This window comes from Nannospalax galili, unplaced genomic scaffold (genome assembly GCF_000622305.1).
Source record: "Nannospalax galili isolate Female #2095 unplaced genomic scaffold, S.galili_v1.0 scaffold220, whole genome shotgun sequence".
Lineage (NCBI taxonomy): Eukaryota > Metazoa > Chordata > Mammalia > Rodentia > Spalacidae > Nannospalax > Nannospalax galili.
In genome coordinates this window covers 1063117-1079667 of record NW_008347891.1, presented here as the reverse complement: position 1 = coordinate 1079667, position 16551 = coordinate 1063117, and the positions used below count along the sequence as shown (strand labels likewise).

Sequence of the window (16551 nt, the reverse complement as noted above, 5' to 3'; positions counted from 1 at the left end):
TAGAGGTTTAATGTAGTTTCTCTTAAAATTCAGAATGGAAAATAACATTGAGCTAACTCAGTTGTGTGAGATAAATCATTTCCTTGACATTTTTAGGTAAGATCAGTTGCATTAAATCAACTCAACTACCCACCCCCCCGCCCTTCTGTTTTCTTTAGCTCTGTTAGAGGCCAGGGGTCTTCCTCCTCACCTGTTTGGTCCTCTTGGTCCTCGGATGTCACAACTTTTCCATAGAACAATTGGAAGCGGAGCTAGTAAGTGAATACTTTTAAATTTTCCTCCCTTGAAACCTCTGAAAACTTAGTTATTGGTTACTTATTGATGTATTAGGAAGTTTTCATGAATTTTGAATTTTTCGGCCTTAAATCTGGAATCTATTCGATTTCCTTGTGTACTTTTATTTTTGATTACTGAATTGGAATCATTAGGAATCATCTAGATTTTACAGTAAATAATACATAGTTTTGTTTGAAATCTGGAGAATAAAGAATTTACAATGACAATTATGGCACTGGGTTACATGTTTTCAAAGAATTTTTTAATCATTATAAAATTTATCCCTGAAGTCCCAGAGGAATGATTTCTCAGCAGAATACTAGCCACTAGGTTCCTTGTCAAATTAATACAACTCAGGTCTTGTTCATATGGTTGATACAGCGGTGACTATTTTAAGTCTCCATTTATAACTAAAATTGCTTTTGTATAATAAAAAGTCCAGTTAAAGTCTTTATTGGTTGACATTTAATCATCTTTTGTTAGGAGTTCCATAGATTGACTCCATAGAAGCAGTAGGTTATTTGTAAAGTCTTGCATAATTTCAATATTTCTGAAGTGTTTTTGAAATTTGTTAGCTGACCACACTGTATTGTTATATAATTAGTCATCAAATATTTCATGTTTTATAATAATTTTTAGTATTATTGCTATTACACATGCACACAGGCACATGAGCCTGCCTCGTATACTAGGAAATGGATGTGGAGGTCAGACAGAGAACATCATTGTGGAGTTATTTTTTCCTTTACATGAGTTCCGGGATTAAACCAGGCTTGTGTGGCAGGTGCCTTTACCTACTGAGCCTTCTTTGTGGCTCCTGTTTATTTTTCCTCTTACTTAAAACAATGCATTGTGCATATATATATGTATGCCTAAAGCTTCCTTTCCCCATTTCTGACCTTCATTTGCAAGAAAATTTAAGAAATACCTGTTATTTTTGTGATTGATTTGTTTCTGCTGCCCTGACATCAGGTCTCAGTTACATACCTTGCCACAAAAGTTCTCATGAACTGTAACCCAAACTTCATTAAAACTCCAGGGCCTTAGGCTTCTAATTACTAGGAATATCGGTGGACGTTGAATATTTATTTGGTATCATTTCATAGATGGTAGGGTTGTACAGATCATGAAGATATTTAAGTAATTTCCTATATGGAGCTTCCATGATGGGGTGACGTTAGCAGTGCATAATATGTTTCAGATAATGTCAGTACAATGAATGAAAATAAAGAGTGAGGATATAGGCTGATTGGGGAGGGAGATAGGTAGGCTGGGTTAGAGCTGAGGCATGAAGATGTTGTAGAGATTTAAGTGAAGTTAGGTAACTAACTATATACATGGGTCCAAGAGAAAGAATGTGTGCAACATGCGATGTGAGACTTGAGTTCACGTTTGAGAAACAGACCAGCAGGAGGGCCTTATGGAAAGAATGAAAGGAAGATGGTAGATAAAACCCAAGAGATGTTCCATCTACCAAATCATGTTGAACGTTGGTATAGGGGTAGCCAATCAGAAACCATTCTGCAGTTGAATGAAGAGGGATGAAGGCATGAAAAGAATTAAACATGGGCCAAACCAAAGTTGAGGGTTAATAGTACAATAACCTGCAAGAACCTATCAACAGTGATAAGTCAGTAACTACTGTTTCATTTCTGTTCTCATCCATTCTCTCCACACCCAAGGATATTTAAAGCCATTAGATACCTGCATATGTTTTAATTCATAATTATAATATAAAGCATACTTGGGTCAGTGGTAAAAGCATTGACTGTTCTTTGCAGGAAATCTGGTTCAATTCCCAGTACCCATACAGTGACTCACAACATCATTAATTACAGTTCTAGGGGATCTGCCACTGTCTTCTCACCACTGTGCATTGCACGCATGGCCGCACTTACCATACACTTGACAAAACACTCATACACATAAAAATAAATAAAAATAAGTATACACCTAAAAATTTGATAACATCAAATATTGCTATCTTCATACATTAAAAATATTGTTTAATATGGAAATTTATAATTTAGGATTTAGTAAGTTTGTGGGTTTTTTTTTTTATAGAGATACTTAATTTTATAGAGATACTCAATTTTATTAAGTGGTAGAAGATTGGGAAGAAAAGTTCTTCCAAGTCTTGGTTTTGACATTAAAATCCTAATCCATATTTAGGGTTGACCACTGACATGAAGTTAATTTAACCCAGGGACTGGAAGTGGTATAGAAGATAATACTGTTCTTTATGTCCATACCTTTGCTTCAACAATACTTATTTCATTTCTAATATCGAGCTTTATTTTTTCAAATAATTTATTTTACATGGGGTATGTGTGTCTCTGTGTGCACGTGCGGGGAGAAGGGGGCAAAGGAGAGTTGAGGGTGTTAGATCTCTTGGATCTGGAGTTAAGGGCAGTTTTGACCTGCTTTATATGGGTGCTGGGACCCAAATCCTCATCTCTATATAGAGTGCTCTTAACTGTCAAGCCATCTCTCTAGGCCTCAGCTTTCCTCCTGCCTCTGCCTCTTGAGTTCTGGGACTGAGGGTGTGTACTACCTACCACACCTAGCTAATTGTATTTCTTGTAAGTTGGTAGTTTTAGTGGCCTTTTAAGATTAGAGTTTCATTTCTTTGTCCTTGCTGAGAAAAGACTACTTAAAGTGTTCTTGTGTGCTTAAATGAAGAATTGTAGAATCAGGTGTGGTGATGCATACCTTTAATCCAGCATTCTGGGAAGCATAGGCAGGCAGATCTTTGTGAGATAGGGACTAGCCTGAACCTCTTAGTGAGAGTTCAGGTCAGCCAGGGCTACAGAGAGACCCATGTCTCACTTCCCCCACCCTCACCCCCCAAACATTGTAGTGCGAGATGATCCATAGGCGAAAAGCATAGTGATCTAAGTTCAGTTTCTGGAACTCGCATAATGGAAGGAAAGAGCCAACCCCCACAGGTTGTTCTCTGACCTCTGTATGCCTGCCATGGCATGCCATGCCCATACACATGTACACACATACAGAAATTTATTTTTTTTTAAATTTCATAATGTCTGATTTTCTCCAAATAAGCTATTGAATAAGTCAGTGTCAAGGTAATGACAGATTTTAAGATGATAGCATTTTAGATTATTTGCTTTTCATTTATGAGAAATAATTAAGTAAAAATGTACAAAAAAATATGCTTGCCTTTTATTTGATTACTTAGGAGAGTATTTCATACAGGAGATTATTTATGCTAAGTTTTCAAATTGTTTTACGTCTAAGGTTGTAAGATTTTAGAGGGCGTTAATATTGTAAGTGATGGACTTGTTGATGTTTCAGTGATTTTCGTTGATGTTTCCATTGTCCTATCACTTGATGGATCTTTTTGAGGTTGCCTTCTGAATCTTTAACTTAAATCATTTTTAGCTTAAGCTAGCATGGAAACTCAGTATGTAGTCCAGACTTGTCTTGAACTTGTAGCCTTCTTCCTTCCTCCCTCATCTTCCCAACTGGGATTTTTTTTTTTTTAAGATTTATTTTTACTTTTTTTCTCCTACGTTTTTATAAGTGTTCCATGTGCCTGCAGAGGCCAGAAAGAGGGCATTGAGTTAGAATTCTTGCAGGTGCTGGAACCCAAACCCACATCCTCTGCAAAAATAGCACTTGCTCTTAACTGTTGAACCATCTCTCTAACCCTTAAATTCAGAATCGTGCCATATAGATCCCGCCTTTTTATATGAAAGCAGTGTTGTATTAAGTGGTAAATGCACAGAAAAATTTTTGTTAGGTATTTTAAATCTCCGCTTTGGGGACTGTACTATCTAGATTTGCATTTCTATCTATAGCAGTTCTGTGGTGCCACACTTTTGGGTTTTTACTAAACTTAAAATTGATAAATGGTGACTTGTAGTTGGCGACTCATCACCTGTTTTTACTTTTCAGTTACATAGTCTTAAATATTTTAGTGGTTACCCTAGACATTATTACATATATTCTTAATTTATTATTCTACTTTAATATTTTATCTCTTCCCAAACAGTGGAAGAAGTCTGCATTAGTTTTTGTTCCTATCATCCTCTGTACTATTTTTTTAGACTTACACATCAGTTAGAAATTTGGTAACACATAATTGTTATTTTATATATGAATGATGTTTTGTTTATCCTTTCTGTGGCTCTTAATTCTTGCTTACAGTTGTTCTCTTAAGCATTATTTTCTTCCAACCTGAGATACTTATTTTCATATATAGAAGGATGGCTAATAATCATTTGTCTCTGGTTTTGGTTGAAAAATCCTTGATTTGCTTTAAATTTTAGATTTTTCTGTTTATTTTTATTTAGTGTATGAGTGATTTGCCTGCATTTATGTAATGTACCACATGCATGCGTTGCCCATGGAGACTAGAAGAGGGCATTAAATCTCCTGGAACTGGTGTTACTGATGTCTTCTGCAGTGGTCTCCATAGTTTATCTCCATTCAGCTTATTATTACCCTTCAAATACTTTATTATTTTATGTTTCATGTGTATAAATATTGCTTGTATGTTTGTAAGTGCACCTGCGTCATGCAGTGTCTGCGAAGGTCAGAAGAGGGCATTGGATCCCCTAAAATTGGATTTAGCACCATTTCTAGCTGCCTTGTGAGTGCTGAGAATTGAACCTGGATCCTCTGCAAGAGCAGCTAGTGCTCTTAGCTGCTGAGCCATCTCTTCAGCCTGAAAATATTATTTTTATTTTATGTATATGTGTATATTGCCTGCATGTGTGTAAGTGCACCCGTGTTGTACAGTACCTGAGGGCGTCATATTTCCTGGAGTTAAGAACAGTTGTTAGACTGCCTCGTAGGTGCTGGGAATTGAACATAGGTCCTCTACAAGAGCAGCCTCTAATCACTGAGCCATCTCTCCAGCCCCACTATAATCCTTTAAAGGTGGTGTGTTTTCATTTTTCCTTTTTTTTTTTTTTTCCCCTAAAAGGTTTATTTCACTTCTCCCTTCTCCCTTTTCATAGCTCCTCTCTCTGTCTCTGTATGAATGTTTGTACCAATGCATTGTAGAGGCCAGAGGAGGATGTGAGGTATTCCCTTGAGACAGGGTCTCTTATGAATCTGGGCTAGACTTGTCAACAAATCCTAGTGATCCTTTTGTCTGTGCTCACCACTGTGTTGGGTTTATAGGTTTTATGTGTAGCTAACACCTAGCTTTTTTTCTTGGGTGCTGGGAATATGAATTTAGGTTTTCATGCTTGACTTCCAAGCATTCTTAGCCCTTAAGTCATTGCCTAGCTCCTGCCTTGTTTACTATTACCATCTTTTAGTTTGCTATAGTAGGTTTGAAGTGACATTTCCTTTGACACTTTGATTGGGCCTTTAAATGTGAGTTAGGTATTTCTGCTATTTGATTTTCTCTGTATACTTTCTCCTTTCCTTCTGGGATTGTCAGTACCATGCACAATTACCTTTAGAGTTCCTGGCTCTCAGAACCCTTTCTCTTTGCCCAGTTTAGAAACTTTATACTGATTAGTTTTCAAATTCACTAATCCTTTCTTAATTGTTTCTCTTGTCCCACTCCCTAATCAGTGAGTTAATTTCAGATGTTTTTCTGGTCTAGGTAATTCATCAGTTCTTTATTATATACTTTGTTGTTGAAATTATGTAATTATTTATCCTTTTTGTTGATCTTTGCTTGTAATTTCCTCCTGTTGTTTTATGACTATGATGGAGGTGGTACAACTTTGTGCATCATAGTCAAGTGCATCATACTGAGCTGCATCCTAACCCTTTGCTTGTATATATTTTTCAGAGTACTGATTACTCCACTTTCAATTCTAGAAGTGTTGTCTTGTTTTCCCTCTTAATTCTTATTCATATTCCTAACTTTTTCTAAGTCTAGTAAATTATTTTATTATGTATGTCAAACATTATTTATACTAGTATTATTGTTAATTTTTTGTGACAGGATCTTACTATGTAACCACAGCTGGACTAGAACTCTGTATGTAGACCAGGCTGGCCTAGTACTCACAGAGAGCCACCTCCTACTTCTACCTCTGTAGTTCTCTGCTTATAGGCATGTGCCACCATGCCCGGCACAAATACTTCATATGAAAGAACTGAAGAGGCTTGTCGTGGTGTCTTCTGCTAGTGATTATTTCCTCTTTTGCTTTATTAATCCTAAAAGGTTTAGAACATGTTGTTTTCCTTCTTGTCAGGCCTTGTTATTGTTTTGACCAGATCTGAAATTTTGGTGTGACTAATTTCACTTATGACACCATCTGTGTTTCTGTGTGGCCCTCCCAGGGTTTTGATTAAAAATGTTGGCATATCCCTTTCTTCTGAGACTGAATTAGTTAAAACAGCTTCAGAATGGGAAAGGTGTCTTGGGAGCTTTGGGTTGGGCGGGGGGTTGTATTTTCAACCTGAAGACTTTTGTTTCTTGAAGATAATATTCAAAACATTTTATACAGTCCCTATCCTGTTTTACAGATACAGAACTCAACAAATGTCTAGGGGCCCGAAATCAATTCAGTGTATTCGCCTCCTGGGACAGGAGTTTACAAACTCCTCCCCAGGGACCAGATGTAGCCTTCTGCTTCTTTTTGCTTTAATTTTTTAAACTATTTTATTTTTATTTATGTGTATGCATGTATTTCCTGCATGTAGGTAAGTGCATCCGTGTCGTGCAATGCCGGACAGAAGAGGTTTTCGGATCCCCTAGAACTGGAGTTATGGATAGTTGTTAGCTGCCATGTGGGTACTGGGGTTCAAACCTGGGTCTTCTGCAAGAACTACCATTATTCTTAACTGCCGAGCCATCTTTCTAGCCCCCTTGTTTAATTTTTTAAGTTAGTCTGTGTGGAGAGTGTTTATATGTACTGCAGGGCAACTTTAGGGAATCCAAGGATCAAACTCGGGTAGTGAGGAGTGTGACAAGTGCTGAAAAAAAAATTGAAGTATAAAGTTGTGTTGGTTCATAACCATGTTTATTCATGTATTACTTTTGAAATATAGTACCAGAGTTACATAGCTCCCGTAGAGATCGTATGGCCTAAAAAAACCTAAATAATACCTGTCTTGCCCTTATGAGAAATTGTCTTATTTGCAAGCTCCTGATTTACATGTTTCTTGAAATTTGCTCTCTGACTATATGTGTATTTGGGGGGTGGTTCCTGAAGTCCTCACTTAGAAAGATGAGGGCAGAACTGGTACTAGTAGCACTGTGGCTTCCCTGTTCCCCTTTCTTGGAGTTTTAATTGATAATGCACCTGGCTCTACCTCAACAAGAACCAGAGCAGTGCCAACAAATTCTCCCCAATCCTATGTCAGTGCTACCTTGACTGCTGTTGTTCACTGCCACTGGAGTCAGTTAATGCAGATACTAAGAATTTTTCTTTTAATCTCCCAACACAATTTGAAAATAACATTTCTTTTTGTCTTTTTGAGACAGGGTCTCCCTGTAGACCAAGCTGACCTCGAACTCACGGAGATCCGCCTATCTCTGCCTCCCAGGTTCTGGGATTAAAGGCATGTGCCACCATGCACAGCTTGAAAATAACATTTAAAAGAAAAAAAAATTCAAAAAATTTTTGAATAGTGGTAGCAGTGGTAGCTGCTACTGCTTTCTGAAAATTTTGCTTTTTTGTGTTGAAGATTGAACCTAAGGTCTCACCCATGCTGGTCAAGTGCTCTACCATCGAGCTATATCACAACTATAATTTTTTTTTTTTTTTTTTTTTGTTTTTTTTAGATAGTGCCCCCGCTGGCCTTGGAACTCACTATGTAGACCAGGCAGGCCTTGAACTCACAGAAATCCGCCTGCCTCTGCCTCCCAAGTGCTGGGACTACAGGCGTGCATGACCACACCCAGTTCCAACTTTAATTTTTAAAATATTTTATTATTTTTATTTTGTGTATGAGTATATTGCCTTGCATGTATGTGAGTGCACCCATGTTGTTCAGTGTTGCAGAGGTCAGAAAAAGGGCTTCCGATTCCCCTGGAACCGGAGTTAGAACAGCTCATAGCCGCTATGTGGGTGCTGGGAATCGAACCCAGGTCCTCTGCAAGAGCAGTCAGTGCTCTTAACTGCTTAGCCATCTCTCCAGCTTTTAATTTTTATGAATGTAAAATAATGTACTCACAAAATATTCCAATCTGATAATTGTATTTCTTCACATAAGCAGATGTTCTGTCATGGCTTGGGCTTTTCTCTCATTTTCAGTTTGGCTAATGCTCTGTTTAAGAATACCTCAAAAGTATAGAGGTTTGATTGTGATCTCACTAGTTTTGCCAACCCTTGTGATTATGAGACACCCATTGCATGGCATACCTATCAAATTTTCTCTTCAGATGGCTATGCTGTTGACAAATTTGTAAAGCATTTCATCCTTTTAAAATGAGGTTAGAAGTTATGGAGTTTTTTCATTAGTTACTTAGCTTTTACTTTTTAATCTTCTGTATTATTTTAAACAAAAAAGATTTGCCTGTTCTTACTGATATTGTCTACTTTAAAATTTTAAAACTGGTATTTTTCTGAACTTACCTTTGCATTACATCTTCAGATAGCCTTTTAATTATGGAAATGTTTAATTAATAGTCAAGAAAACAAGTCTTCCAAAGACACATGCTCTTGAGGTTTATACCCCCAAGAAGATCACTGAAGCTTAATTATAACAAATAACTTTTTTTTTGGTTTTTTGGTTTTTTGTCTTTTTGAGACAGGGTCTCCCTGAGCTCGAGCTGCCCTGGAACTCACTATGTAGACCAGGCTGGCCTCGAACTCATAAAGATCCGCCTGCCTCTGCCTCCCAAGTGCTGGGATTAAAGGCGTGCGCCACCACGCCCAGCCAACAAATAATTTTTTCTTTGGTGTAAACTCTGTATTTGTTGTAAATTGTTTCCAGGTACATATCCAATTTTATACATTTTAGTACTTAATGATAAATAATGCCTTCTTTTCCCCTGAAGGTTCTAAGGCCCAGCAGCTTCTGCAAGGACTACAAGCCAGTGATGAGAGTCAACAGCTTCAGGCGGTCATTGAAATGTGTCAGCTATTGGTCATGGGAAATGAGGAAACACTGGGAGGGTTTCCTGTGAAGAGTGTTGTTCCAGCTTTGGTAAGCATACAAGTTTTCTCTGATTTACTTAGGTGTCCTTTGAAGACTGCTGAATGCAGTTCCTCTTTATTTTTGGAAACAGGGTTTTTCCCTATACCCATAGCTGGCCTGGAACTTAGTATATAGATCAGTTTGGCTAGGTCTCACAGAGGTCCTCTTGCCTTTTCCTCCTGAGTACTGGGATTAAAGGCATGTATCACTGCACCAGGCAACTGGCACGGATTTTGAGACATGATTGATAGAATGAGTATATGGCTTGATGCATTTATTTCATGCTTATAGATGCTAATGATGAGGTAGTGAATTTTTTCTTTCATTCATTGATGCTGTGGTTCAAACCCAGGAGCCATGTGTCTGCTCAACACACAAATATTCTATCATTGAACTACATACATCTCTAGCTTGAGTTTGTAAAACTTTTGTCCTTTTTTTTTGGATGAATAATCACTTAATCTTCAATACTTAATTGGTTAGTTTTAAATGTTGTTCATCCCATCAGTAATTTTTATCTGTGTAAAGTTGGACCTTATAATTCCTGTATTAATAAGCTTATTTATTATTATCTTTGTGGTTAAGAAAGATTGCATGATTAGTATTGCAAGAGTAGTTCAGCCAGTTAGAATAGCATTATGTTTATATAAACATTGTGTTTATAGCATATTTTAGTCCTAGAAATCAGATACTATTAGATAAGTACATAAATACTAGATCATTTTTGTATACTTAATGAAGTTAATGAAAAACAAAAGCTAAAACTAGTGCAGGAGATTATTCCATTTAATCACATTATGTGATTCCACATTATGGAAGATTGATGTTTTAGGAGACCTAAAGTCAAGTCCTGTCTAAAACAAGGAGACATAGTCACTATCCACCCATTTCTATTTTGGATGATTTAGGATTGGCAACTGTTAATAAAACATAAACCAGTTTCTTGCCTTTTTAGTACCTGTACTTCTAGATGCTAAAACCAAGGTTTTTGTTTTGTTTTTTAAAGAGGAGTATATATTCTAGGCTGTCTTTAAGCTCACTGTATAGCTGAGAATGACCATAAAACTTGTGATCCTGCTTCCTCCACCTTCCATGTGCTAAGATCACAGGCACCATGTTGACTTTATGAGATATTGGGGATGGAATCCCGGGCTTGTTATTTCTCATGCAAGCACTGTACCAACTGAGCTACATCTCCAGCCGTTAGTTTTCAGATCTTTCAAGTTTTATGCTAGTGAAAGTTTTTTTTTTTTTTTAAATTTTTTTTTTTTTTTACATGTATGTGTTGGGCATGCCCTTAGAGATGAGAGGAGGGAGTTGAATCTCTTGGAGTTGGAGTTACAGGTGGTTGAGGGCCACCTTATCTGGATGGTGGAAAGTGAACTTGGATCTTTTGCAAAATCCACAAGCGCTCTTAGCCATTGGTCCATTGCTTTGTGAATATTATGTAAATGCAGCATTAGCTTTGATAATTCTAGATTTTTGCCCATGATTAATCTATTGTGAGATAGCTAATTTAATTGCTGGCTTCTATAATGTGAATTAAATTTCCACTTTCTTTTTGATTTCTGTTCATTAATAATTAAACATCAGCCGGGCGTGGTGGCACATGCCTTTAATCCCAGCACTCGGGAGGCATAGGCAGGCGGATCTCTGTGAGTTCACGGGCCCCCTGGTCTACATAGTGAGTTCCAGGCCAACTGAGGCTACAGGGAGACCCTGTCTCAAAAAGACCAAAAAAAAAAAATTAAAAAAAAAAATTAAATATCAGCACTCTAAATCTTTGCATTTTAGCTAGCTTAAAAAAATAGGCACACAACAAGCAGTTGCTCTTACACAGTTCTAAAATTACCTTAATTTCAATTTACATAAATACCTCTTAAATTCATACACACACTTTTTTCAGAAAGCATGCCAACCATAACTTTTCAGTACACAAATTAAAAGAGTGCAAAAAATTAAATGACCGAAGTTTCTTTTAAGTAGCTATGGGGTAGAGATTGATCTTACCCCATTACTGTCTCAGAAATCATCCTTAGTTTATAAAGTGCTCATCAGCTATGGGCTTAATTTGTACTTTCTATAATTAAAATGTAAACCATTAGCTATAGGTAGAAATAGCGATTAAGTTCTTAAGAGACTTTTGTAAGTCAGATCATGTTACTAATACTGGATATTATTGAGTTTTTCATTAATAATATTTTTGTTTTCTTGTTTGAGACAGGGTCTCCCTGTAGCCCCAGCTGACCTGGAACTCGCTTTGTAGACCAGGCTGCCTTTGTCTCCTGAGTGTTGAGCATGTGCCCACCACACCTGGCATCATTAATAATATTTTACTGCAAACAATATGTGCACATATATTTATATTTATTGCTACTGTGTGTTAGTTTTAATTGTCAACTTGACACAATTCAGAGTTATCTAGGCAGCGTGTCTCACTCAGTAAGGGATTTTGTAGATTAGGTTGGCCTAATCTGGTTGGTAGGAGATTGTCTTCAGTAACTGATTGGGAAGACCCCTGCCCTCTGTGGGCTGCACCATTGCCTAGGCAGGGTATCCTGGGCTGTGTAGGTATAGAGAGGATGCAGAGCGGAAGCAAACATGAATGATTGATTTATCTCTTAACTGTGGATTAAGCTAGTTGCTTCAAGTGCCTGCTTGCCTGCCTGCCTTGACTTCTGGAAGTTAAGGGCTCTGACCTGGAATAAACCTTTTCTTAGCTGAAATTAACCCTTTTTTCCCTTAAGTTACTTTTCATCAGAGTATATTGCCATAGCAATAGAAATGAAATAAGAATAATTGCTGTGTACTTCTGTGACTTCAGCTAGTCATTTTTGGTATAAGGTAATCTATTTACAGCAGTCATTCCTACATCTGTTCTTAGAGGATTCAGTCCATCTTAAATTTTGGGAACTTAGTACTTTTTGAAAAAACTTCTATATTTTATGTGTATGAGTGTATTGCCTGCATGTACTTAAGTGTACCTGTGTTGTTCAGTGCCCACAGAGATCAGAAGACAGCATTGGATCCCCTCGAACTGGAGTTAGGGACAGTTGTTAACTGCCATGTTGGTGCTAGGAATGGGTCCTCTGCAAGAGCAATCAGTGCTCTTAGCTACTGAGCCATCTCTCCAACCCCCAACCCCACCCCAAAGTAAAGTATGATAGCCCTTTGAATTTAGACATTTTTTAACTGATTCTAGATTATTTCTTCCTCAGATGGTGAATTTTTAAAATGGAAATAATTATTTTTATTTTATGTGTATGAGTGTATTGCCTGTATGTATGTGAGTGCACCCCTGTCATGCAATGCTGCGGAGGTCAGAAGAGGGCTTCGGATTGCCCTGGGACTGGAGTTAAGGATGGTTTATAGCCGCCATATGGGTGCTGGGGAATCAAACCTGGATCCTCTGCAAGAGCAGTCAGTGCTTTTAACCGCTGAGCCATCTCTCCAACCCCAGATGGTGAATTTTTATATTCTTTCTTAAACAAATTTTTTCAAGGCCTCTTGTATATAGATGTGCTTTATTTGGCATTATTTATCGTTGAGAAGACATTTTTAAATATTAAATTTGGAAATCTGATGTCTTCTGTTATAAATATTTAATAGAAGTGTCTTTGACTACTTAAATTGGTACTTGACAGCTCACATTCATTGCATTTAAACATTCCAGGAGCTAAGATCAATGAATAACTGTCTTCTCCTTGAAGACGAAATTCTTTGACTTGGTTGCCTCAAGATATGGTATTTACGGACTGCTATTAGTTTTGCATTACCTCATTTGAAAAAGATGACTGAGATCTCATGAAAGTTTTTTCCATAAGAATAAAATCAGATGCAAAATCAGATGTTTATATTAATTTAGTATTCTATTAATACAGTTTCTGATGTGATCAGTCCTGTTTTCATATTATATTAGCTATGCACTATACAGCTTAACTGATTTATTTCTTTTAAAGGATGTGTATAGGAACTTAGGCTATTGCTGGAATCTGGGCTTATAGTTGTTAATTCAGCAAATGCTAGCCCTAGCTGGTTCTGATTATTTAATAACAAGTATTTCTTAGACTGATAAATTCTTAATGTTATGCTAATAGACTTCTGAAGAACTACAGCAACTGAGATGATTTGATTTTATCAAAGTTACTGTCATTGGAAACATAACCCTTCCTTGTTTTTGTATGGTACAAGGAGTAATTCTAGCCGTTTCAGTGAAGTGGGAAATATTTCTAGACTTTTCTAAGAAGCTTACCTTCTAACATTTTTGTTTATTTTTTTTTAATAGATAACATTACTGCAGATGGAACATAATTTTGATATTGTAAGTATATGGGTTTTTTGGTGTTTGTTTTTTTGTCATTTTGAAACAAGGTCTCCCTGTAGCCCCAGCTGGCCTGGAACTCACTATGTAGACCAAGCTGGCTTTGAATTCACAGAGATTCACCTGTCTCTGCCTCCCGAGTGCTGGGACTACAGGTGTGCACTACCATGCCTAGCTTTTTTTTGTTGGTGGTGGGTTTTTTGTTGTTGTTGGTTTTTTAAAGTCTGAATTTTAATTTGTATTTTTATTGAATAAAAGTCTTGTCTTTATTTTCTAGATGAATCATGCTTGCCGAGCCTTAACATACATGATGGAAGCACTTCCACGATCATCTGCTGTTGTAGTCGATGCTATTCCGGTCTTTCTAGAAAAGGTAGCCCTGCTTTTGCCCAGCTTGTGTAAAAGTGTACCAGTTTCCAGAAAAACTATTTTTGTATAGCCGCTCAATAGTTATAGTGGAACCCAATACATCATTTATAAAATCAGCCCAATTTTATCATTTTTCATGATAGCATATACCACATTAAAATCTTTCAGAGAACAACACAAAGCATTTCATTAAAAATGACACAGTGGGGGCCAATGGGGTGGCTTACTGGGTCAAGGTACTTGCTGTTTAATTCCGACCTGAGTTCTAGATCCATGTAAAAAGGCCAGGTGCAGTGCCATGCATCTTAATTGTGACCCTCCTAAGGGGGAAGTGGGAAGCACAGACAGGAGAATTACTCTGAAGCCAGGCGCCAGCCAGCCACCTTGGACTGCGCATCATGATCAATGAGATTCTGACTCAGCAAGGTGGAAGGCAGATCTGACTCCCTAAAGGTGTCCTCTGATCTTTTTTGTTGTGGGCTTGTGCACACAAACAATAATAAAAACAATCAGCACAGTGGATTTAATAGCTGAGGAAGTTGAGAGGAAGGATGTTGCTCATGGCAGTAAAAATTGATGAGTAGAGAAAGGAAGTTTTCGTATGGTCAGTGGTTGGTAGGTTGTGCTTTTGGTATCTCTTTAAACTTTTTTCTTTTTATAATGAAATAAAAAAAAAACTTAGTTTATATGCTAGAATATAGTTACTCTGATGGAATATATTATGAACTTTATAACTTGGTTTAAAATGTTTGTGATATGAAACAATTATTTTAAATAGGAAGTTTTATTCTAAATATAAAATGCAATTTCTCGTATCTCCAAACGGAGTAATTTTGGGGAAGAAACTTTCGTAGTGACTACACCTCATAGCTTAACCCAGAGGTGACTTGTTTCCTGGTGTGGATTTTATGTTGGAGGCAGTGTAGACTACTAGAAGTAGTGGGGAATGCTGTGTTCATGTAGCTAGAAGATCAAGTTCTAGAAGAGAACTTCAGTAATGACTTCATCTTTCAATGTTCTAGTTGCAGGTGATTCAGTGCATTGATGTGGCAGAGCAGGCCTTGACTGCCTTGGAAATGTTGTCTCGGCGACACAGTAAAGCCATTCTACAGGCGGTAAGCGTTGTTACCGTAGGGCTGTATTTCATTACAGTTGACACAGACTTCCATTTGTGCTAGTTCCTAGATTGTAAGCTCTGTAAGATGTACATACTATTTCTGAAGTGGTGTGCTAGACATTTTAATACATTTTTGTTTTTGTTGCTGATAAAGGATTTTTCTTCACTTTATAACAGTTCTCTATATTTTAGGGTGGTTTGGCAGACTGCTTGCTGTATCTAGAATTCTTCAGCATAAATGCCCAAAGAAATGCACTAGCAATTGCAGCCAATTGCTGCCAGAGTATCACACCAGATGAGTTTCATTTTGTGGCAGATTCCCTCCCATTGCTTACCCAAAGGCTCACTCACCAGGTAAAATATGAGCCCATTTCATGTCATTGAAACTGTTTTGTTATGGTTGCTTCAGGTGGTATCTTAAGTCTTCTAATTACATGTGCTGAAAGTATTCTGATCCATGTTTATTTTTAAATGTATTACCACTCATATACAATATTGGGCGATTTTATAAAGTTTTGGTGGACTTACCCAAATGAGCTGATTTTTATTTTACGTGTATGAGTGTTTGCCTGCATGCCTGTAAGTGCACCTGTGTCATGCAATGCTATCGAATGTCAGAAGAGGGTGTCAGATTCCCTGGAACCGTTATGGACAGTTGTTAGCCACCATGTGGGTGCTGGACCCAAATCCGGGTCCTCTGCAAGAGCAACCAGTGCTGTGAACTGCTGAGCCATCTCTCCAGCCCTATGAACTATTCTTTATGTTTGATATATTTATTTTGACATTAAGGGATAATTTTTTATTGCAGTTACTACGTTTTTACTTTGCATTATCAGTTGACCTTTAGAAAGATCACATTAAATGGCATTGGGGTGGGCAGACAAGGAATAGGAGGGTATGGGTTAAGACTGGTAGACAGGTACATGCTGTTTTGAAATAGGAACGAAAACCAGATTACTGGGCGTGGTAGCACAGACCTTCATTCCCTACACTTGGGAGGCAGAAGCAGGCAGATCTCTGAGATGGAGACCAGCCTGGTCTACATAGCAAGTTGGAGGGCCTGCTGGGGCTACACAGAGACCCTGTCCAAAACCCAAACAAAATATGTAGATTATAAGCTTATAGCTATCTGGAGTTTGAGAAAACAAAAGTATATAGACGGTAGAATATCATCATGCAGTGTGAAAAGCAGGATTTACATTGCATTGCACCTATTATGAGCTATATATCAAGGTTATAGAAAAAAACAAATTTCCTTTTACTGTTGTGTTTATAGTGCTATATATTTTAGAAATCTTGATTTAAATTTGCTTTTACAAACCATGTTAGAAACCTTGTAAATTTGATATACAAAATTGTTTAAGGTATTTATTTAAGATGAATTATGATA

The 16551-nt window shown here is 37.3% G+C and overlaps 1 protein-coding gene across 17 annotated transcripts in view; it reads left to right on the top strand.

The window, feature by feature from the left end:
• The window catches only part of Trip12 (thyroid hormone receptor interactor 12), a 152711-nt gene that overhangs the window by 91228 nt on the left and 44932 nt on the right, over positions 1 to 16551 (top strand). For 16 of the 17 annotated variants that reach the window (XM_008844465.3, XM_008844459.3, XM_017800960.2 and 13 more), the window contains 6 exons: positions 159 to 254; positions 9215 to 9363; positions 13640 to 13675; positions 13953 to 14048; positions 15067 to 15159; positions 15354 to 15515. In XM_008844465.3, coding sequence (XP_008842687.1) covers positions 159 to 254; positions 9215 to 9363; positions 13640 to 13675; positions 13953 to 14048; positions 15067 to 15159; positions 15354 to 15515 — 632 coding nt within the window. The remainder of the gene's footprint in view (positions 1 to 158; positions 255 to 9214; positions 9364 to 13639; positions 13676 to 13952; positions 14049 to 15066; positions 15160 to 15353; positions 15516 to 16551) is intronic. The other variant, XM_008844467.3, reaches the window with a different exon arrangement.